The sequence below is a fragment of the Phallusia mammillata genome, chromosome 5 (assembly GCF_965637545.1).
Source record: "Phallusia mammillata chromosome 5, kaPhaMamm4.hap1.1, whole genome shotgun sequence".
Taxonomy (NCBI): Eukaryota; Metazoa; Chordata; class Ascidiacea; order Phlebobranchia; family Ascidiidae; genus Phallusia; species Phallusia mammillata.
The window spans coordinates 9,339,294-9,363,555 of NC_137256.1; the positions used below are offsets into that span (position 1 = coordinate 9,339,294).

General features: G+C 36.4%; 1 protein-coding gene across 1 annotated transcript; it reads right to left on the reverse strand.

Annotated features, from left to right (window-relative positions):
* Positions 1-371: 371 nt before the first annotated feature.
* On the reverse strand, positions 372-23,745 carry LOC145230424 (uncharacterized). Its single transcript, XM_080095849.1, has 20 exons — positions 23,574-23,745; positions 22,982-23,120; positions 22,011-22,143; positions 21,689-21,814; positions 21,513-21,607; positions 21,328-21,451; positions 20,863-20,975; positions 20,676-20,801; positions 20,149-20,284; positions 19,981-20,083; positions 19,230-19,352; positions 19,002-19,128; positions 18,416-18,470; positions 17,796-17,884; positions 16,620-16,769; positions 10,187-10,466; positions 8,167-8,385; positions 6,312-6,405; positions 4,251-4,343; positions 372-2,854 (listed from the first exon to the last, which is right to left on the reverse strand). The coding sequence occupies exons 2-20, from the start codon at positions 23,102-23,104 to the stop codon at positions 2,233-2,235; spliced, it is 2,931 nt and encodes a 976-aa protein (XP_079951975.1). The 5' UTR covers positions 23,105-23,120; positions 23,574-23,745; the 3' UTR covers positions 372-2,232.
* Between the last annotated feature and the right edge of the window lie 517 nt (positions 23,746-24,262).

The following is a 24,262-nucleotide window of genomic DNA, read 5'->3' on the forward strand; positions in this document are numbered from 1 at the left end:
ACATCAACGGACTGTATAATGTAAAACTTTTAAATTGGAATTGCTACCATAGACTTTCTTACGCTTTTGTGGGTTTTGGCATTTTAAGTAGGCCGATAACAGAACATGGGCATCCTTCCAATTACTAATTGCCTCCTTTTACAAAAACCAATCAATCATATCTTCAATCCACAAGCCGACAAAATCACCGAAGGCAAATTTGTTTGAGAACACATAGATAACAGCGTGATGTCTTCTCCCAGCAACGAACGGTGTTTGTCATTCGGCACCAAAACTTCTGCCCCGAGGGAGATAGGCTTGTTCCAGCAGCAATAAAGCTTCCCTGGCCTTTACTACCTAGCACAGAGTTTACCAGGATTTGCGAATGCGAACAAATTTGATTTCTTTTATTTCTCGACCTTGTCTCAACTTGTGTCCCCGGCGGGAAATAATGCGTCGATTTCCGGCGAAGCGTGAAAATGAGAGTCGGTGGCATAATAGGGATGCTGCTACACACGGCGCTTGCAAAAGGTGAAAACGCAAAGTGCAAAAGCGACCTTTCATGGCTTCGGGGAAAAATGTTAGCAGAGTTTATTACTGTCATGTCAGGTGAAATTTAAATATCAAAACAAGATTTTATAAATACGAATCCACTATCAACATGTCACGTTCCAAAATTCAGCCCTTATGGCCGAAATACACTGAAGCTGTAATAATGTGACAGCGTCATTGCCAGAAAACACTTTAAAATGATGCGAAAATCTTGATAATAAACGTTAGAACAATTTTAATGCGGAAAAATAGTGCCGAAAAAGGTGTCAAAAAAAGTTTTTTTTTCGGTGAAAACGTGACTCATCATAATTTACTTTCCCTCGTCACTGTGACGTCATAAACGATTGCGTCACAGTCGACAACGTGCAGCTTGCACGGATTTCGTGACACATGAAAATGCTTAAGCCAAAATAAGCGTATTCGGAAAATCAGGCAATTGTTAAAATCAAGCAACATTTTTTAAAGTGCTGTCAAAAATCGACATAATTTGGTAACGAATAGATCGCAAATATAACAATAAGGCACAAAATAATTACCGAAATTGTATGATTTATTTACTCTAGTGTAAGTAGATATAAAACCTATTTTTTGGCTTATTAGATCTACCGTACAAAGCTAGTTAAGTTTACGGCAACAATCGTTATTCTATCTAGATTGCTTGAAACGTCTTAAAATGTGGTTCAAACCAGCAAAAATGACAAGCCTTTGGATTAGGTCATGGTGGTAATCTACTGGAACATGGGCTATGTACAGAATAAAACTGAAAGGCACATTTGCTGGGCGTGAAGGCGCGAAATGGTAACGCTACATCGAAGGCTTATTATGTCAAGGAAGGGTAAAATACGTTTAGGTGATTGTATCGCTCTGCGAAAACGAAGGTAAACACTTGGAAAGTGATTTGAAGAAAATGACAATGCGAAAAACATATGCCCAAGCATCCAGCCAGCTAGTGCTTTCGAATGAAGACCTAAATTCCCTTGATTGCATACACACTTTAGGCGGGTTGCTGAACGAGCTTCGTGCAATGGCCTGTGAAATAGCCCACAAAGCTATCAATGGACTATACTATAACCAAAGTTGGAAGTCTGGTTCGGTCTTCAGTTTTAAGAAAAACGGGCTGATTCGGGCCTGATTGCACAATCGGCCACACATGTGTTCTAGCTTTACATTGGTGGATCTAAACTTTTGGGTCTAATTAGATTTTTTTTCACAAAATCGCGGGCTTGTACTTTCGGGTTTTGGCATTTTCAGGCCCGTTTACATATGTGATACCAAATGTTTGTATTGTTTAATGCAAATTGGGACAAAATATTCTTAACCTTTTTTAGGATTTAATCTTTTTTTAGCGTAACAATTCGCGAACCAAATGGATATCATAAAATAATGAAAACAAAATGAAGTTACATCATACCATTGTATTTCGTGAAACAGAATCACGAAAAACCTTCACGGACTTTATGAGTCATCGGCCTTTGGCTTTTTTTACGGTTGTTAAGTGCACTTGACTGCACAAAGCTCGTTCGCGAACCGTCTTCAAGTGTGAATGCAAACAAGGTAAAATGGCAGGTAAAATTTACAACGGATAGGAAGCAAGGAAAAGAAGGAAATTGCGAGCGCTGATTAAATGATCCTGCGCAACACTTGCGAACAGACAAAACATGATTGCACATTAAGATTTCAGTTTTGACAGCATCTCATCAATTACAGCGAAGGGGGTGGCGGTGGAAAAGAGAAACTGTCTTCGCCTTGCTCGTTATTGGGTTCCATCTCTAAAGCGCCATTAGCGTCTGTTAACAGCTCCTCAGGAGGCGGTGGGAAGGCCTGGTCGCTAGCTACTTGGCTGAGCCGCTTGTTAATGACTACCTGCGGCGTGTAAAGCGGCAAAGGCGGCGGGATTATGGGCAGTTCGTCGTTGTCTGAATCCACACTCTGTCTGTTTCGCCGAGGAAACGGAAGCGTTTGACTTTCGTATGCGGGCTGTGGCGGTCTCCCTAAACCAGCGGTCGTGTCTAACATCCCAAAGGAGCCCTTACGGCCAACTCCTTCACTATACTGTTGTGGCAGATTGCCTGAAGATTCACTAAGCCGGGTTCTCGGGTCACGTGGTGGTGGAGGCGGTGGTGCGTGACCTGATTTGCGCCGCGGAAGTGTGACGTCAACATAGGAGCGATGGTCAAAAGATCCAGAGTTGGTAAACGAGGTCGTCATCTCGTCACTGAAGCGTTTGTTTTCGTAAGCTGCCGGTGGAGAGACTATAGGATGAACTGGTGGCGGGGGCAGTGGGTCGTCGTGGTTACCACGGTTCGAGCAATCCCAACTGTGCCTGGAAGTGTAATTTGGAAATATTTTTTTAAAACTGTTAACGGTGTCAACCCGGTAGCGCTGTAAGATTATAAGGTTTTGCCAAACTACGAACGAATTTGTGGGTTATATGAGAAGCGGGTGCAAAGAATTGTGACTGTTTCGATATTTTGTGGCTTTTTATGACATAACCGTTTTTTTATAACCCGAATAGCCCAGCTTGTTGCTTGGTAGATAAATACTATAGTAAGTCCATGCCTATTGATTGAAGTTTACAGAAACTAATGATGACGACAAGGCAATACATACATATTAACAAAATAATTCCTGGACTTTTATGGCACAAGCGTGATGTATGTCACCATCTAAAGATTTTAATTTAACAATTGCCAGTTCTAAAACAAAAGACAACAAGTCTTACTTAAACGTGTAGCGAAAAATAGTAAAAGCAAAATAATATTGAAAAAAAATATTAAAAAAGGAAAAGGTTTTGCATTTTTACCGCATTTCTATGCACGCCTTACGTTTCTATTTACTAAATATGTTAATTAGCTAAAACCATGAAAACACTATTATCGACTTAGTTGTAGCAATGTAGAAATTTTTTCAACCTAAGAAAACATAATGCATTCATATTAATGCTTTCATATAAAAAAACCAATAGGCTATTTGACACCGACTGATTTCTTTGCAGGCATTTTTACATTACCAGCCAAAACATGCACTCATTTACATTACCAGCCAAAACATGCACACATTGCGTGGGAAAAGATTGAATTTCAAGTGGAGAATGTTATAACTAATAAAAGGCGCATGGAACACGAACACACAGTTACAAGGAAGCAATTCCCTGTGGGTTCCGTTAAATTAGCATTCTAAACTACTGCAAAATTCGCATATAAGGCAAATACAATACAGTTTTTCAAGTTTATAGAGCTCAACTGGCAAATGTATGTTTTGCCCTGTACTACTCGCATTCAGTGTTATTTACCCTGATGAAGGCGACCTGTATAGGACGTCGAAACGTCGGAATAAAAATACATTAGCCAGAGGAGCTCTATAAACTTGATATTATGCCTGGCAGCAATAGTTTAAATACAATACCGTCTACTTAAACTAGAATCTTCCAACTCGTTGCTTGGTGAATGAAGACTACAATGAACCTTATGCTTATTATTTTAAATTTATTAAAACATTAAGTCATTCATTCTTATGAATTCAAGATAAACATATTTCGCCTATGTGGCATCTTCGGTGTCTATAAGGCAAATGTATGGTAAATATTTAAGTGTAGTTCCTTTCATGCTGGTTAGTTGGAATTTGATACGCTGGAGATTTAGTGATGTATAAATTTGCGTCAACGCTTATGTAACGCCAGTGGTTTGAGAATTAAGTTAGTGATTTAACTATAGACTTGCCTGTTGGGACTTGGGGACGTCTGGTCGGTATTTCTAATTGTCAAGCGGTTGTCACGAAGAATTCGGCTTCTATCAGATAACATAGAACCGTATCTAGGGAACAAATACAAAAGTTGTTGAATACAGTGACTGGCTGTGTAAAAGAGAACTCACTGAGACACAACGATTTTCGCTTTTAAAGTGTTTTGTGAAATTGAGAGATACATAAAAGTGAAATGTGAAATTATATTTCGGAATACTGGTTACAATGTGGAAATCTTGAAAAAATCTGAATACTATCTTCTTGTAACTTCTTGCGATATAAAAAAAAACTGGCCTAAGTAGTCGTAAAAAGTCCCATACAGTTTCCGAAACATTTGATAATGAAGTATGTTGACTTTCACGACCCAACGGGCGCGTGCAATGATCATTTTAAAGTTACTTTTGAGCAATTAATATTTGAAGGGTTGCATGAAACACTTTTGCGGCGTACAAAGTCATCAAACAGAAAATGTCAAATAGTATTTGAACCAATTACGTATAGGCAAACAAAAATCATGTTGATGGTTAAACGCGATTCTCAGTAAGACTTCAGTCGTGGATTCGAATCCCACACCGCCGGCTAGAATTTCTAGCACATACATTGCAATATGGTAATGTATTGGCTTGACTCGGTATCACGCCTTAAAATTGACCTGGCGTACTATGAGGTACCTACAGTGTTGCTACGACAACTTTTCAAAAAACGCCACTCTGCATGCTTGTTAAAAGTAGCCCCAAACGACCCCAGTTTTACGTTCATTTAACTGCTTGAAACCTATGCATATCAAAATGTATGTAAAATGACAAACAAAAATTGAAAACTCTTTAAAAAACGCAACCCTCAACCGGTAATAAAAACCCGCAACTCGATGTCGGAAACCAGCCTAATTGGGCGGAAAAACCGCCACTTGACAACACAGGTCACAGAGACATTTCGCTTTTTTGAACTTCAAAGCACACATTTCCACTAACTACTTGTACGAGAAAAAACCGCCGGAAGGTAAATCATGTTTATGATATTGTTTAACATGGGGTAACCAGGTCATAGCTTCACCAACTTATACGTGTCTTGTTATTTACATTCCAACTCACAAACATGTAAGATTGGTGATACGAGGCACTTTACAACATGGAACCCTGCTTACGATGTTTGCGGGAAGGAATATGTGATACCACTGGAAATTAAGTTATAAAGAAGCCATTGCTTTGAAAACTGGTTTCTAAACCTGTGGATGACATAAGCATTTTCAATGTAGTAAGGCGCTAGTTATCAACTACATTGTCTTTTTAAGGCTGGTTACCACAAACTTGGGTGGCTTTTAACCAGTGTTTCATACCGGAACGGAACGAAACCAAATAACGTTATTCGTTCTGAGCAAATTATTTATTTCGGTATTTCGTTCTGGACCGATATTTTCATTTCGTTCCGGTCTGACCGAAATAAATTTATAACGGTATTTTTCGGTATTTCGGTCTTAACAAACGAACATTTCTTTGTGGTCTTTGCAACTATAAAGCGAAAAAAGGAAGAAAGTTGCAACACACAATAATTACTGTCGATAGTTGTTACGTCACATAACATTTGTCAATGATGGTCAAACAGATGTAAATTGTAGGAGCTTCAATTTTTATTATAGCCTAACGGCGCAAAATGTTTGAGCAATTGTATCATGTCAAATGTCCAGAACGAAATACCGGAATAAAATTTAACGGTATTTCGTTCCGTTCCGGTATTTTGAATATTTTTTATTTCGGTATTTCGTTCCGGTATTTGAGCCAAAAAATATTTATTTCGTTCCGTTCCGTTCCGGTATGAAACACTGCTTTTAACACAAAGTACCGATTTCTGTACTGAAAATGAAATGTCGAAAGTAAAAACAATTTATGTTCCAGCATATACTTTGCTCATATTTTATTTAGTTTGTGATGAAATTTAAAAGTGATAGTTAAAACGCATCTTTCAAGTAAACATAGCGCTCCTGGCGGGCCTATATTTCATTTTTTCAGTCAGTTACTGCATCTCTACAGTTATTCCCGTACCTGTGGTCACGGCTTGGAGTTTTCATCGAGTGATATCGGTGTCTTGGAAAAGTTCCAGTGCCATGTTCGGGAAGGTAATCGTCATCCATCGTGACTGAAACAACATAAATCACGTGACCATCACGAAACCAGCTCCTCGCATTGTCTGGTGTCAAAAATCGTGACAAATACATGCAAGGGGTCGTGCAAAAAAAAAATCCGTCAAGTAATAGCTTACTCAAGTAATATTCCATGGCACAAAATGTACAAGAAATGGTATTTAAAGTTGGTTGCATTGTTAAGCAGCCAGGCGCGGTTTGGGGCTTGGTTTCAACAAAACGGGCTTGATTCGGGCCTGACTTCAGATTCGGTGTCATTTGTGCCGCAATTTTACTTAATCTAAGATTTTGGCCTAATTTAAAAATAAATGAATGTTTTTAGTTTTTCAAGACATAGGAATTTTACATGCAAAAAATATCGAATTTGGTTAAATGAGTATACGGCGTTCGCTGGTCTGCACGAACGCTTTAGGGCTGATCTCCGTTATAAATATGTGTTCAGCTCAGCGGTATGCCACAAAAATAATAGAAGAATGGCCTTTACCATATTGCCTTTGTACATGAACTTCTCAATTTAAAAAAATATGCATGTTCTTTATTTTAATTGATAATGCGACTCACATTTGCCATAGTATTTGTAGCATTAGTTGTTTCCACTAGCAAAAACGCATATTGATGTCTCAGAAAAAATGTTAGTAAGGGATTTTTCCGTTAAAGTTGGTATACCATCACCACATAGCATGAAAAACAAATCAAGTTATGAATATTAAAATTTCGTCAGCTCTGCAAGCAAACACATGAAGTTTGCAGTTGCAACGATGCATCACGGCATGATTGTTATTATCTGACTCACAGCAGGAAGACAAAAATAAACTGATCAACGTGTTTCGTAGAATATTCAGGCGCCAAAATACCAACGTACACAACATAAAACGGTCAGTACATGCTACTCTGAAAACGCTCTGTATTTTTTGTTCTGTATCTAAGTAAAGATTAAGAGAAGATTTTGTGGGGGTTGCTCATGTTATAAAACCATCATTGCCGGAATTTTTGAGAACAACTATTTTTAAAATTGGTATGTCTTAACGTGACTACAGCGCTGCTTTTCAGAATGTTGACAATAAGGTCCTATCCTTTATAGTTATACGGTCAGGACATTTAGACAACAATAGCCCGAAATAGGGACCTAAAAGTAGCCCAATCTAAAAACGTGGTAACGAGCGGACAACGTGTATTTAGTTCAGTGTCGTGCTCATAGAAAAACAAATATTATTTTAACGTTTCCAAAAAACACCTTTTACATTAGTTTCCTGGCGTTTACTTTAAGTATTTCGTGTTTTGGCAGTGGTTAAAAGTGAGAAAAGTGAAAAAACAAAAGTTTCTCTTCTAACTATACAGTATACTTCGGTTAAAACCGGACTCGATTAATCCGGATCTTCGCCTAATTCGGACAAAACTTGGGGTACAAAAGACTTGTAATGTGGTAAGGCTTAAACTAATCGACATCGGTTAATCCGGATCTTCGCCTTATGCAGACAAAACTTAAGGTACAAAAGATTTGTAATGTGGTAAGGCTTAAACTAATCGACATTGGTCAATACGGATCTTCGCCTAATCCGGACAAATTTTTGGTCCAAACGGGCCTGGATTAACAGAGGTTTACTGTGGTTGGAATTGTAAAACGTTTTCACCAACATTCCGAAACATATTGGGTAGTTTTTAACTTAATATCCATTCAGCGAGACCATATTCAAGCTTTTATTCAAGAAAATATGAACCAAAACAAATTACACCACAGGGACCATTAAAGTACCTACCTGGTTGCATTACTTTGGCCATCGACTGGTCAACTTCAGTCTGGTCTTGGGTGACAGCAGTTGTATGGTGGATTAGTGTTGCTACAGTTGGTGTCAAAGGAGGCATCTTGTATGTTGTATAGTTGGATGAAGGCCTTAAAGCTCCCAATGACGATTTTCTGAGCCTTACAGGAACTGATTCCTTGATTGTAGGTGCCGATTGGTGTTTCCTTTGGCGTTCTGGCAAAATAATATCTGGTTTAGATACAGTATGAAACTGTTTTTTTTTTTACATGTTTATTAATTTTTCACGGGGTTCGAACCCAGGACACTCGCGGGGATGAATTCTGCCCTAATTTGATGTTTAAAAGATGTGCATGAAACAATGACTACACGCGTACTTTTGTGTTGCAAGTCAGGACGGGCTTTCGGATCCGGATTCGGATTCGGGTTCAAGCTATGTATTAAATATAACGGGTTTGATTCGGACTTACACTTTGCCACACTTGTGTCTTAATTTTACGTTCGTAAATCTAACCTCGGCAGAATTCGGGCTTTATCTTTTTGAAAGAAATTCAGTTTGTTACGTAATTACGGGCCCGCTTACACGTAACAGACCTTATTAACCTTTACTACCAAGATTTTACGATCGAAGACAGACGTCAAAAGAGAAATGGGTTTAAACATTATAAATAACTTACAACACATGGTTTTATAGCTTTATGTCACAACAAGAAAGCATCGCGTTATTAAACGACAAACCTACATTCTCTATGAACGAAGTGGTATTGATATTAGTTTGGATTCGTCTGAAAGCGGGCGTTTTTTGGATTCGTCTATCACAATAAATGGACTAGTTTAATTCTAATGTTTTAAAAAACTAAATCGCACAGAAACTGATCCCAAAACACAATGGTTATCGAGGCGTATATAATGCGTACAACCACAAAACGATAACTTACTTCACTGTACCATACAGCACCAAGGTTATGAAAGTGTACCCGCAAAACCAACTTTAAAATACAAAGCAAATATTTAAGTGAAACATACGTTTAAAAGATGCTTTTACTATATTAGAAAACTTGGGAAAATGATTTTACGCAGTTTTTAACTAGCAATTTTTATTTAGCTAGTCTTAAATGCAACTATTTTTGCCTTGATTTCGTATGTTTTGCGTAGAGATTAGAAAACTAAGCAGAATAGCAAATCACAGAAACCATTAGAACGTATATCCCATAAAATAGGGTTGCTTAAAATATACGTTTCCAGACGTATATTTTGCATGTACAATATTCTTATAAATATGTATTCAGAACGTAGAAGCTATTTTGCATTTAAGTTTCGTTCTTTAAAAGAAACGAGGTTTATTACACAACAAATTGGACATCATCACTAATTGCGACAAAATTGGAATAACGCCACACGATTTCTATGCTGTGACGTCAATTGTCACATGTAAAGGGAAGTTAAAGAGCGATTTGTTCCCAAATATCAATCCAAGTTCGTTTAGTTTAAAGCATACGAACTGGTACGAACTGACATAATTACACAAACCTATTAATTTTACGAAAAGTTCAAAATAATACAACTTCTTTAAATCTTAAGGCAAAAGTACAAAGCATTTTTTAAAAGTCTGATAATATACAATTTATTTCAATTTTTCTTTGCCAATTTTTAAGCCTTTAAAATTAAACTTCTAAAATCGAATTTATTTGTATGTTTTTTTTTACCAAACCACTCCTGCAAAAAGTCTAGATAAACTTTTATTATGTTGATAACCACACCCTATAGAGATGTATGAGCATTTTTAGTGTATTTTTTCTTTGAGAAATAATACTATTTCAGTCTGGGCGCACTGCTAAGAATCTAAATGAGGCATCCCTAGACAAAGGAATCTAAAATTGTCGTAGGTAAGTCATCTTCCATATGTGACGATCTAGGTGTTCAAATTAACATAGCGAATCGTATAGACGGGCAAAAAGCGTAACAGTCTATCATTAGAAAGCGTTATGGGAGAGAAGAAACAGCAATAACAACTGACCTTTCATAGTCAGACTTCGTTTAACATTTGCAGTCGTATCGCTAAAGTCTTTGGGGTTTGAATCCATAGAGAGGCCACTGTCAATTGAACCAGAATTTCTATTTGGTTTCCCCTGTATTCCACGGTGCGGCATTGTACTCCATGATCGCTGTGGCCCGCTATAATAGGGTACAACGTCCGGGGGTATTTGCTGATGATAGTTGTGGCTCATTGGCCCTTGGTGGTGCTGCGCTGGTGCTTGTGGCAGCCAGACAGCGCTCGAGTCTTGCACGTAGGACATCTGTTCAAACAGCGGTTACAAATTGCTAGACAAAGTTCATAATCTATAAGTCAACTGTGGGAAAAATGGGTTGGGGTGAGCATAACAAGAGTTTATCGTTTAAAATTGGCAAAAAAATAGTTACATACATGTTAAAACGGACTTGGTTAACATGGTAAAGATTTCAAGAGCTTTATGTGTTAAAAATCTCAAAAGACAAACAAACAGTTGCAACAGTCTTAAGGTGCCAAACTGTTGAGTTTACATGTTAGGGATTCGAAGAACATATCGTTTATAAATTTACTAAAAAAATCAGTTACAAAAATCTCAAAATCTAAGTGCAAAAAATAAAACAGGTACAAAAATCGCAACATGCCAAATCTTAATCGCGAGATTTACAGCAATAACAGCTGTTAGCCCCAACTTAACACAGGCTCCATATATGACTGAACTATTTGTGGTTTACGTATGGTGTGTTAAGCATTCGACAAAACCACCCATTTTTCTGCGAAAAGTATTAAACGCTTCGTCGCCTTTAAGATCTCATGTTAGCAAATTACTGTTTTGTAAACTTTTACAATAAACACACAAAAAGGTTTAGTTCAATAGAAAATCAGCAAAAATACGATGCAATATTTCGCTAAAAATCAATAATTATTAGAAGGATACACTTGAACTGGAAATAATTGGCGCACAAATGATAGTTAGCTGGCAGACTTTGAAAGCTTAAAGCCTCACAGAGCAACAGTAGTAACGGTAAATGGTCATTTCCTAGCAAATTTGCTGATAGGTTGACAATTAAGACACTCAGACTGACATTTCCTTTCGCTAATCACTAAAACCACTTCAAAAGATACGAAATCGTCTCATCACAGACAGACATAGTGCACTGTGCGCATGGTCCTGCCGCTTTGTACAGTTTGATAAACGCAAGCACATCACGAAAATCTTTTACTAGGCTGAGCGTCGAATATTTGGGCTATATTGAAAACTTTCCGTGCCTGATTTAATAAAGGTCGCTGATTTGGTTGGTAGACGCAACTCTAAATGGTAACCTATATATGGATGGCATTATATTTATTGGCGCTAGTTTGTACCCGTAATATCATTTTTCTTCTGTACTTTTTTAAGGTGGTTCACCAAGTTTTTAAATTTGCAACACATCATTTTTTGGTTTTAAAACATTAGATTTTTTATAATTATTTTCTATCTCTTGTTTTCATTGTTTACCAAAAGCGACACACCACATAAAAATAGCAAAATGTATTTAAAAAATTTTTTTTGTCTTAAAATAGCAAAAAGTTACGCTAAAAAGTCAGCTGATGGTGTGTATTAGCCTAAATAGTTTAAGAACCACTGCTTAACAAGAATAAAAAAACTTTAAGACAGACCAATATCGTACAATGTATTATGTAAAAAAAAAAATTCGCGTCCTTAACCTGCAAAATGTGGCGCTAAAAAATTATTTGATATGTCCTAATCCTAAAAGTTATGCTTAAGCACGAATGAAAAAAAAACACTATTTAATACAGACCAATATCGCACAACCAAAAGCGTCAGGGGAGAGTTCAAAATAAACAATTCCTTTCGGGGCAACTGTGTTTTCTACGTGACGGTCGCAATAACAGGTCTGAACAAACACAAGCAACCACTCGATCACCGATGCGAGAATTCAAAGCTTAAAGTCGCCAAGCCGAACTCCCAATACTCCAGAGGCTCTGTCGTCACACCTCATTGCATCCTGACCTTTCCCACTGTTAACTTCCATTTGGGTCTACACTTTTTTTTATTTCATGATGATTAGTTTGGTCCATATTGAGCTTAAAAACGTGAGGTTTGGCATATATATTTACTATAGGTTTTTTTTGACAAGTGATATGCCTAAACGGTAGTAAAACAAATGTATACCTTTTACGTCCTAATAATCGTGGAATTAATGAATAGGGCCATGTTTTACAGTTCTTTTTACAGTAAAAAAGGGTTTACTAAACGCTTTTGTGCAGCTAAGCATGTAACAAACGAATTCATATCGTAAGTGTTAAACTTTACGACCGTGGGAAAAATAAGTTTTTTCATTTTGCACTTTCTTGTAATACGACTGTTTGAAACGACCTAAATAAACTACCCTTGTCTGAATAAAGCTGTCTTGGGAATTCACTTTCAACATGTATGTTATACACTACTTATCGGTGCTCTATAATATAAAAATCTCTAAATTTATCAACTTTTTACACAAATCCAACAGACCTAGCTATTTTGGTACTAATCTGACCTGTGTACATACGACGCTACAATTTTACTAATTTGCTTTGGGTATTTGACTCGACAAAATTTCAGTGTCTCAAAAAAATTGGCGCAACCCAAAATTGTCGACACGGACGTGGGCCCCATAAAACGCAATTAACGCGTCTCGAGGCGTGAAACAACTGCATGGCTTGAAAACGCACGAGAAATCAAAAATAAACGCCATTTCCAATTAATCGACGTACAGGCTAAGACGCTATTACAAGCCCTTGCACGATGAAGCTAACAACCCCGAAATATTGCAGCCCTTTGCTTCATTTCCGGTTAGCCACACAAAGTGGACTCTGTAACTGGAAAATAGCCAGTGAGGCGTCGTTTTATCTTGAGGCGACGTTTAGTAAAGGCAGCCGTGATTGAAAGCATGTCACGAACGACCCGATACGGACACTGCTGTACAATGGAGTTTTTTTCCAACTTTTAATGCATTTTTGTTGAGTACTACTGATCCCTAAAAATTACGTGAAGCTGGTTGTTTACCAGAAAGTAATTTTGAGCTGGTTTTTATTTTTTTGTTCCTTTAAACATAACTGTTTTTGTGAAGATTGAAAACATTATTTGAAGAATAAAAGCAAAAATGCACGTTACTATGTAAATTTTCAGGCTTCACAATTCCTACAATCGCTACCTTCCTATAAAACATTTGCTTTTTATAAGTGAAAAACAAATTCGTTTTTATTGTATAAAAAGCGGTCAAACTTCTACGCTTTTAGGTAACATCACACACCTTAAACTATAAACGCGATTATAAACAAAGTAAATGTTTTAAACATTCAGAAATAAGTTAAATCTTCACACAGGAAAAGTGTTTATGATATCAGTGGAACCACTTATCAGGATTTCTACAAAATGTCCGGACCACCCAATAAAACTTTATACCCACTCCTTTCTGGTCAGAATCACAATTCGCGAGTGCACAAATGATTGTGATAGTTTAAAACGTACAAATCAAAAATACGGTAATGCTCATAGTCTCACAGCATTGCTATAATACGTCCCTATAAATACCTATAAATAATTTCCAGTTTATAAAACTTTTCAAATCGAAAATGTAGTAACTTTGACACGTAATTACTAACCAATTTTCCAAAGTCATGTTATTGTAGACGACAAAACATAATTTATCAAAACAGATCTTTTTCTGATCATAACTTGCACTGTAGTCTTTAATTCACTCAACCAATGTCCTCTAGTTAACAAAAGCCTTGCTGTATATAATACTTCATCCAAAAGTTTACATCAAAACGCATACGTTTTGTTGCTGAGTAGCTACGCTCTTCACAAGATATAAGGTTACGTTACGAGGGTATTCAGACCACTTTTTAGCACATTCCAACGGGGCTACGTGTCGCCGCAATAAACAGAGCTCCCGTAAGACTTTGACCGTTTAATTACCGACAAACTGAGGTGACAATAGCGACCTTTTCTCGCAGACCTACTGCTGTTAATCAACTGAAACTAAAGAGAATGATATACCGAAAGAAGAAATCTCTTAGTAACTGTTAAGGCTGGTGCTCAAATTCCAGGTTTTAGGCAAAAGTGGGTACCTAACTACCGAATCAACTGTAACTGAAGAAAATGAGACACCTAGAGTAAGAATCTCTCAGTGCATACTGAAGGGTTGGTGTCCAAATTCAAGATTTTAGGCAAAAATGGGTACCTAATCAATTGAAACTGAAGAAAATAAGACACCAAGGGGGTCTTTCCGCCTGCAGAGAAAATCTCTCAGCTCAAATTTCAGTTTTTTAGGCAAAAGTGGGTACCTTTATCAACTAAAACTGAAGAAAACAAGACACCTGGATGGCCCGACCGCTAGCGAAAGAATCTTTTAGTGACTGCTGAGGGCTGGTGTTCAAATTCAAGCACCTAAACCTTTCTATATTTACTAATTTAGAAACACTAGACATTGACTTGAAGTACCGTAATCAACAACAATACATTCAGAGATCTTGAATGATTTGAATGTTGTACTAGTTAATATCTACTATATCTGTCCTGCCTTCGGCTATATGTAATAAATACAGTACTAAGTTCTAACAAAACACACACAAAGTTCTACAGCATATATTTTTCTTGTCTTGTCTTCTCACAAACGAACTCTCAGCTTTACCCTTTGTAAACTTTAACTAGCGAAATCGGCAGGGCAGTAAACCAGAAACACTGTTAAGAACTTCAAGATTTATACATTTTCACAAAATGAAAAGCACATCAGTATTGTATTTGTACAAGAGAACGATTTCTAAAGTGTGTGGTAACATCTGCTAAATTCAAAAACCTCGGCGCCACTTACAAATTGGGAATTGGGAACTGAAATTTTGTCACACGGGAAAAAATAACCGAACTTCAAAAGGAAGTCATCTAAGGTTAATTCTATATGCGCTGTATAAAGCCTACTGAAAACAGCACCAAGCTTCAGAATACTAAACGCATTTAACTTTATAATTTCTTAAAATTAAACTCTAACTTCAAAAAAATTTCAGCAATCAGTATTAAGTTATGTATAAATTTTGACGAAATTGTTAGTTTTACCTCCAGTTTGCCAGAACAACAAAAATTACTGATCAGTCTTTGCTTGCCTCATTACTTACAACAAACCAATCATTAGTCGAATCTGGCGTCAGAAATTATCTGATCACAGCCTACAAACCGGCGAAAGCCCGCTCTATCTCAAACTGTCTGACCGCAATCATCACCACGAAACGCCGCCGCACTGAGGCTAACGCAATTCCCTTTTTCTCCTGCTATTCAATCTACTAAGCCGAACACCAAGGGAGGACGTTGCTGGCAGATTACAGGGCTACGGCGGCATATAGGTTCGTCGAGGTTGTAAAATCGCGATGACGTCAGCGCCTGTATGACGTAACAGTCGGAATTTTCTCACCGACGTTCTGTAATTCGCACGGCGGCGGCGACGCTTTTGACTGTGAATCACCGGAGACTTGGGCGAATTATGACGTCATGTCTGAGTGTGACGTCATTATGACTAGGGGTGTAAAGGGGGGATGTGGGAGATCAGACCCATGTCCTATTTAGCGGTGCAAGATTGGAAACTTGACACAACCTTTGGCATTTATAACCTTTGAGCTTTTGTAAGGCAACCTTTGTCTACAATGACTTGGTAGAAGTATCTAAAGTTGTAGTAATTGTTAAGTAAAGCTAACTGCCTTTTTAGACTTTTAGTGGCAAAGGTGTGAAAACATTATTAAATACAAAATATTTACCACAACTGAAACTTTACTTTTATACAAACAGATCTACATAACCTTAATTTTTAAACTGTATCTAGTACCACAACATTAGTGCTCTGTACCCTCAGGGAGAACACTTACCCCTGGTGAAGAAACCCTATCATAAATACATATTTCTGCTATATAAGGTATTTACCACATATACACAAGTGACCTGGTGGTCTCCTTTTTCCCCAAACGAATCAATTCATAACAATAAAGGTCGTTTCTTTGTTTACTTACAGTCAGAAGCAGTTAAGAGCCAAAACAATTTTAACTCAAACTTATTCTAAAATCTAAAGCAACCAAAATGTACAAGCGACAGACTGAACAATTCTATTCATTTCACATTCTAAGTTCACGGATCCAGTTTCGAAAATCCCTATTTTTGCACACGATAACGTATTGAAACGATCTTTCTCTACCTTTAACCGCCAAGACCTAAAAAGACCTAGGCAATTTCCGTGAGAAAATTGAACTTTGTGCACTGGCATTAGGGCGACTTCAATACCGACTATTTCGCCTTGTTAAAACCATTTTCGAAGTTCGTTTACAATATAAATTATATCTGCTACAAAATAGATATAGTGGCATTTAAATTTATTGGTGCGCAGTATAAGTCTTTTTTCACGGATAGTTAACTTACCAAATGGCCAGTTGACAAGGGTCTATCCTGCTTCATAAAGCCTTGCGTTGCTTTTGGTGCATCGGCACTCCAACTATTGCGCTGCTGGACCTTTATCGCCCTCTGACGGTCACTCTCTTTTGCTATGTCGTCGGCGTTTTGTAGAACCACCTTCGAATAATTTTATGTTTTAATGTAAATGCAATAAATAAATAGTATGATTTGAGGCTAATAATATATTTGGGACAAACTAAACAAGCCACAAAAAAAACATTTTATGACATTTATACAGTGGTGGGATTCAGCCGGTTCGCACCGGTTCTATATAACCGTCTCACGAAATTTTATGAGATCAGCGAATCGGTTAGCATTACTTGTTACTGTCAATGGACTTTTTGTAACTGAACCAGCTGAAAATATATGACTTTTGTGATAGAGCCGGCTGACAAAAAATGTGAATCCCACAACTGCATTTATATTTTTTGCCAAATCCGTTAGAACAAGATTAAGACGATGCCAACAGTTTAGCAAAAATACAAATCTGAAAAATAGGTGAAAAGGTTATTTTGGATATGTCTAAACTTTCAGTTGTAAAGTTGTACGCAACCATCGTACTCAATTGCACACAAGCGCACGTGTAATTTTAATTAATATACGCCGGGCGTATGGTGTTGTTGTTTGTTTAATTTTTACATTCGTCGGACTGGCAACGCCTGAATGCCTTATGTTCATATTGAGTCTATTGTATCTAAGTCCGTTAACATTTTTTTTATTAATTTTTTTCTCATCATTTTTTTATTATTATTGTAATTTTGTTGTTGGCTTAAAATTCGTTTTTTCATTCCATATTTTTTATTGGTGACTTTTTTTGGTCAACTTATCAGATTCCAATGTAATGTAGTGATGCCCATAAATGTCTTGACTCAAGATGGTCAAAATGGATGGGGTGTGTTTTAAAATACACAGTGCAATTTCAATTTATTGTGAAGTGTTTTCTCACGATCAGTTTTTTTACTGCCCTAAAAATTAAGTTGCATGCATTTTTTTGAATTGCCTTAATAGTTTAGAGATAATCTACAACAATATATATATATATTCTTCAGGAATAGGAAATATCTATATTCCTTTCAGAAACATATTCTGTAGGAAAAATCTATATTCCTTTTAAAAACATTTGAAACACTGACTTGAACATACCTGATCATAAAATCCATTTCCACAATCATCTATATTGCGAAGCATTCGAGAGAGCATGATCTCTGGACGACGCTGGTACTTTCTAAAAGCTGAAAGTGTAAACAAAAATTGTAATCATAATTTTGAACAATCTGAAATGTTCACCAGTCATAAATACAGACATGTTAATTAAATGATAAACTACTGCTTTTTGCATTGTTTCTCAGCTTTAAGTTTACACAATGAAATTAACTTGTAAAAGGTTTTTGTGTCCATGATTTTTATAGCAATACAGACAAATCCAGTTAATCTCATATTTCATATTTTTCCGAAGATTTGCTGATCACAACAATGGCCATTTGTTAAGTGAGTCGTCTTGAATATCACATATTGTGAATGATTGCATAAAAAAGCTTGATAAATTTGATATGCCATTAACTGGACCGCTCTGTACCTAATTTCATTTACTTTGCTTATTGTCATAATGGGGCAAATATAGGACATCCAAAAAGGCTGAGAAGCAATGCCTTAAGGTCATATTCAAAACTGAAAAGTTATTCAGCAGAGCATTGTTAATGTGCACAACATTCTACGTCAGAAACAAATAATAAAACATAAAGATAGAAACACAGAAATGTTACCTCGTTGAATTGTTACCACAGCCTTGTGCAACCTTTCGTCATGCAGATTAGTACTCTTAATAACAAACAAAAATAAACAAAAGTAAGAAATGAGAAGAAACCAAAAAATAACAACAAAAGGGTGGAAAAAAAATGGTGCAATGCTTGGCATGCAAAAATAAGAATGATTTGCAAAAAAATATTTTTGTGTGTTTTTCAAGACTGGTTTTAATATTGCTAGCACTATGTTAAGAAAGACATTTTTTTGAATGGGGATATTTTTTTCGCATGATTTACTTCATAGAAAAGTACGAGTTTAGAAAAAAAGATTATTTTAGGAAAAAGTCAATCTACACATCACTGTAATATTTCATTTTCATGTTATGCTTTAATACTGATCTACACACCTCACAAATGGCAATTAGATTCAAGATAAAAAGTTTGCGAAGTTGGGCATGTGCTGTCTAACGGATTAGTTTAGTTGAAACAGAACACCAAGAAAATAAAGGCAAAATCACATAGCCACCGACCCATTGCTTGTAATACATGCCTACAGCATTTTACAAGTTAGTAAATTAGTATTAATTGTTGGTAGTTTATGTATTACTTGGTAAAATATTGGCTTCACTGGCAAAGGTCTTGAAGTTTGAGGTGCCGGAGACCCATCATCTCTAGGTGGTAAGGGTGGCGGTGCCGAAAACATAAATCCTTGATTTTGAGTAATAGGTTGTCCACTGCAAAACATACGCAAATCACATTATTAACTGATGTTGATTAGTTACAGCATTACCACATTACAAAGGCACAAAACTAACTAATTATAGTACAATTTTACCTTATGCTAGTGTTAAAGGTAGGTTGCTTCTCATTCTGTATATCTCGTGCCAGCTGAGGTATTGATGTTTTGAGTAACTGAAGTTCACTGGTTAAGTCTCTTTTGCTCATTGATGAAGCACATCTGGAAAGAGAGATAATGCTTAAAACTTTTAATGCACCACATATGGAAAGGAATGGCATAAAGTATGTTTTGTGTATATATCGAGTTTAAGGTACCAGGAAGAATTTGTCAAAAATCAACTGGATAGTGACACTTGATAAAACTGACTGTGAAAAAAAGAACATTAAATTTGGCCTTGACATCCTCTAGTAAAAAACATCAAGCCACCTTGCAGCTTATAACTGGAAGGTAAACCAGTAAACCAGCGCTTTATGTGCTCGCTTTAATTGGCTTTTGTAACATTTAAAATTTATCATTATAAGGTGGCTGCCTTATACCATAAACCATTACTTGAGCATGTTTTGAAACAAAGATGCTAATTTCAAGCTGTGCAGGCCAAGAAATATGAAAAAGTTTGTGCAAAACTTATTATATGCAAAGACTATTTGTAAGGTTGTAAATAAGTGACTCAATACAGAAAATTACAATTAAATCGATATGTGTATATATTTTATTTTGCTTCATTGCATACATAACTTCAAAACCATAATAAAAGTTTGGCAAATTGATGAAGCGAGCAACCACAATTGCCAGCAGATTAACAAAGTAAAATTAATTAAGTGAAACTGGCGAAAAACATGACACTTACATTAGTCTAGATTGCACTCGGAAAATTTCCTCTCCATCATTCTGATCCAAAAGACTTGCAGAAAAGCGTTTTGGTTTTGAAGGAGTTTTCTGGTTATCAAGATCTAACAAAATATTTTTTTGAAAATGACTGTTTAGAAATCCCTTTAAATTGTAGTTAATATGTTACCAAGAAAGGTGTCTTCTGCATTGGACAACATCTTCACAATTTCCTGATCTTGGGTCAGGTCTTTTGGAGTGAGGTTGCTGATTGAACGAGCGTGAGGATTGGCATAATGTGACAGAAGTAGTTTTACCATTTTGGCCTGAAAATGTACAGCACAAGCTTTCAAAGTGGGTTTTGCCCCTTTTAAATTGTTGCTGTATCTGTTAAGTTAAGTAAAAGAAAATGTGAAAGAAAACAAACAAATTTGATAATTTTTTTCTAAGAAATTGATTCAAAAATTTAGGATTAAAGATGGACTTTAATCTACTACTTAGGTCTGTACATCATTTTTATAATACAGAATGTTCTCAAACAAATCATTTGTGATCTAGACTTGTTAGGACTAGTGGCTTTATTACAGGTGATAAATTATAAGTGGTCAGGAGTAAAAAATTCGAATATTGTGGAAAGGTAACAGCCTTAAAAAACTTGGGACTCAGTGAGGTCTATTGCTTATAAGATATAATCATTTGTAATGTAGATATACCAACCTGTTTATATTTAGCAGCACAGTGCAAAGGGGTCCATAGATGTGTGTCTGCCACATTCACATTGGCGCTGTTTTCAAGCAGCATCCGCGCAGCAGATAAATACCCATTGGTAACCGCTATATGTAGCTACGAAAACAAATGGGTTAAATCACCACCTTTTTATTGCAGGCATTACCTTTAAACTTACCAGCGTAATACCTGTAGGTCCTGGGTTATCAACAGACAAGCCCTGTTCTAAAAGATTTCTGATGTCATGTAGCATCATTTTTTGTGTCTTGTTTCTTAAACTGTTAAGTTGGCCTACAAAATAGAATCTTATCAATACTGTAAAATATAAATTGAACTCATAAATTTAATTAGGGGAAAAATGGGGTAATGTACAGTTTGCTCTTAGACGAAAACTAAAAGTTTTTTATAATGTCTACATGCATCATTTTCCCTATTTTGTGTAAAACTTATTTTGTTTAGTGATGGTCAATGGCAATTGTGTTGCTACAATTTTATTATGTTTAATAATAAATCAAGTCAGTTTATACCAAAACCATAGTATTTTGAAAGTGACATCAGTATACGCTTTTTTAATGTCAGATTTTTTTCCTCCTAATTCTCAGTTAAAAGGTGCAAAAAAATGTGAAATATCTGTTAAACCCACTTTCATCAACTTTAAGCTTTTGCTGCATATGTTTTTTTATCATAGCTTTCATGTGACTATCTTCAGGTGCAAGATCGATGGCAAAATTACTGTCCACATCCAAAGCATTAGTCATAGCATCGCTCTATCAAAAAAGAAAAAAGTTCATTGACTGGCCAGAAAAAAGCAACATTCATGAAACTTACAGACAACAGTAGCTGAGCACACTTCATAGAGTTCCATAAACAACATATGTGCAAAGGTGTGCACCGATAATCGTCAAATGTGTTGACCGAGGCACCTGAGGACAGAGTTGTAATAAAAGATGGTCGTAAATTGCACTCATGGTTTATGACTTTGAACCACACTCAAGTTTGCTTACCTTGCTTTATTAGGGACTGGGCTATGATGTAGTCGTCATACACACAGGCCTGATGAAGAAGTGTCATTCCGCCGCTCTGGGTATCGTTAAAGTTGACAGACACACCATTGGAAAGGAGATCCAACACTTTATGACAAATAGATACATCATGTTTACTATACACTACAACATTTTCAATAAAAAGTTTAGCATGAAATTTTGGACAATGTCATTAAGTGCAAATACAGGATAGCATAAAGATTTTTACCCAAAACAATTGTGAAAAAGATTGTTTTAATTTGGGACATATTTTATCCAAGCAAATTTGTAAGTAAAACACCACCTTCATATTTGTTTCCTTCCTTAATAGCATCTTGAATTAAACTGGTCGGACTAAATTTTACTTTTCTTAGTTCATCAGGTTTTTGTCTCATTGGTAACGTGCTGTCTGTAAGTTGGCTCTGATAGTTCTTCAGCTGACAAAACAAAGTTTAATTACATAATGAAGAACATATGTTTAGAATTGGTGTTTTACATAAGTATCACATGTTCCAGTGCTTTAGGCATACAAACTTGCTGACTGCACCAAAAAGTACAGTGAGAAAAATTGGATGTACAACCCAGATTTGTAAGTCTGGCCGGGTCGGGCTTAAGTTTCTTAAAAAAAGCAACCAGCTACTGGACCTGATCTAATATCAAACAGCCCTAAAATGCCTTGTTTAAGACCAAATGTTTACTATTGTCTATTTAGTTTTTTCTCTTGGTCTTTCCTGATATACAGGCCTATAAATGAAACCTTCAGGCCTAAACGGGCTATGCAAAAACAATATGGGTCCGGGCTCCAATTCCAGGCCCGTTAACAACTCTGGTCCAACCACACACCAGTTGGGTACAGATTTTTATGTGTCCGGCCATACACACAAGCTCCCTATGTGCAGGGGTATCACAGAAGCACCATGAGATCACAGTCTCTACTTGGATTTATTTTATGCACTGCATTAATTTTTGCAGGTGTCAAAAATATACGAACAGGGTGCAACTGTGCAACATGGAGTAAACTTTGACGCCAAACCATTTAGAGGGAGACCAAGATGCCATTAGCACATATGCCTTGACTGGTAATGAACAATTTTTATTACAAAACTTAGGTTTGTTTGACTACAAAAATAATACGCCAAATGCAAAATGATAAGAAGTGAAACCCTATTGTTTTCCAAATGGCACTAATTTGAATGTAAGCCACTCTGTATAACAGACTACCTTGCATAGAGTAATAAAAAACATCCTTCAAGCAGTAACGCAAAGCGCACACACCTGCTGTAATCTTAAAACTTTTGCTTTTCTTCGTCGATTTTCATTCAGAAGATTTTCAGTGAGCAGGTCTTCTTTTACTCTGTAAGACATGCTATCACCGTCTTCCAGAGAAGTTTCATCCATCTTTTACTACCCGTGTCTGGTAAACAAAACATTTTTCAATTCACAGTAAAAAAATGAGTACAAATAGAAAATAAAGTAAAAAAGATGGCAGTTCGCATGCAGCAGTTTTTTGTACAGATTTTAAAAAAAAATTACCCATCAAACCATGCTTGTAAAATTGGCAGTTTAAAGCACATATTTAAACATATGTTTTGTGGTTAAATAAGTAAATAAGTGCATCACAACTTTTAAAAATTAAATGTTTTTGTTAAATAAAAAGTAATCTGTTTATTCCAACAAACGTAATTAATGCCCCAAATTTTACAACTGTGTTTCAGCCTTTAAAGTTGAAAACCTAACGATAGCTACCAATAGGACAATTATTTATCCTTTTCAAGTGACAACGAATAATAAAGTTCTAACTGCAAACCTAAGCCGCAGACTTTGTAATTGGTTTACATTTACAACGTGAAGCTTTTACGAATCTTACCTTAATTTCGCTTTTTAATTTTAAGCTCTAATTCTTCGGCCGTTGAACATGATGGCGCATGTTTACTTCCACGTACACCCGTAAGTCAACATTTAACGACCCACTGGTGCTTGATCCTAATACACACAATCGACACCTGCGCACCCCCTAAAGCACTCAAGTGCGTCACAGTAGTTGTACGCCACCTGGCGGTTACGTATTATTGTGATAAAAATATACATAGTTTCATTTCTGTGTTATTTATAAATGAAATATGCATACATATATTTAAGGTAGTGAAATAAGACTATAATAAACCTTATGTATATTAATTTACGAAAAACAGGGTCATTCGCTTGCTTACTGATGATGCTGTAAAGGCGAAATATACAGACCTCAAAATCTTACAGACGAATACCTAACTAAAATGTTTTTCATGAACTTAAAGCTTTGGTAGTATATTTAAATATTAGGCCACCCTTTTAAAGTTGGCCTACCGGTATGCAGTTTTTGTGGTGCCCCATTTCTTAACGCTATTAATTTAAGCAGGTGCTTACTTTGGTGAATACTTACCCAGTACTAGACAGTTAAGTTCAAAAAATCCCGGTTTGGGCCGTAAATGTGTCCAACCAGGGTGACATAATAAATTAGACATTGTCGCAACCCAAACTTTTGAAGAGCTGATGTTGCAACGCATTTTACATCAACTA

Excerpts from the sequence above, each read along its gene's own strand:
- LOC145230424 (XM_080095849.1), bottom strand. The coding sequence starts at position 23,104 with ATGGATGAAACTTCTCTGGAAGACGGTGATAGCATGTCTTACAGAGTA. Across the intron at positions 22,144-22,981 it reads AAGTTTTAAGATTACAGCAG|CTGAAGAACTATCAGAGCCA; the intron begins GTGTGTGCGCTT and ends TTGTTTTGTCAG. Across the intron at positions 21,815-22,010 it reads GGAAGGAAACAAATATGAAG|TGTTGGATCTCCTTTCCAAT; the intron begins GTGGTGTTTTAC and ends TTTGTCATAAAG.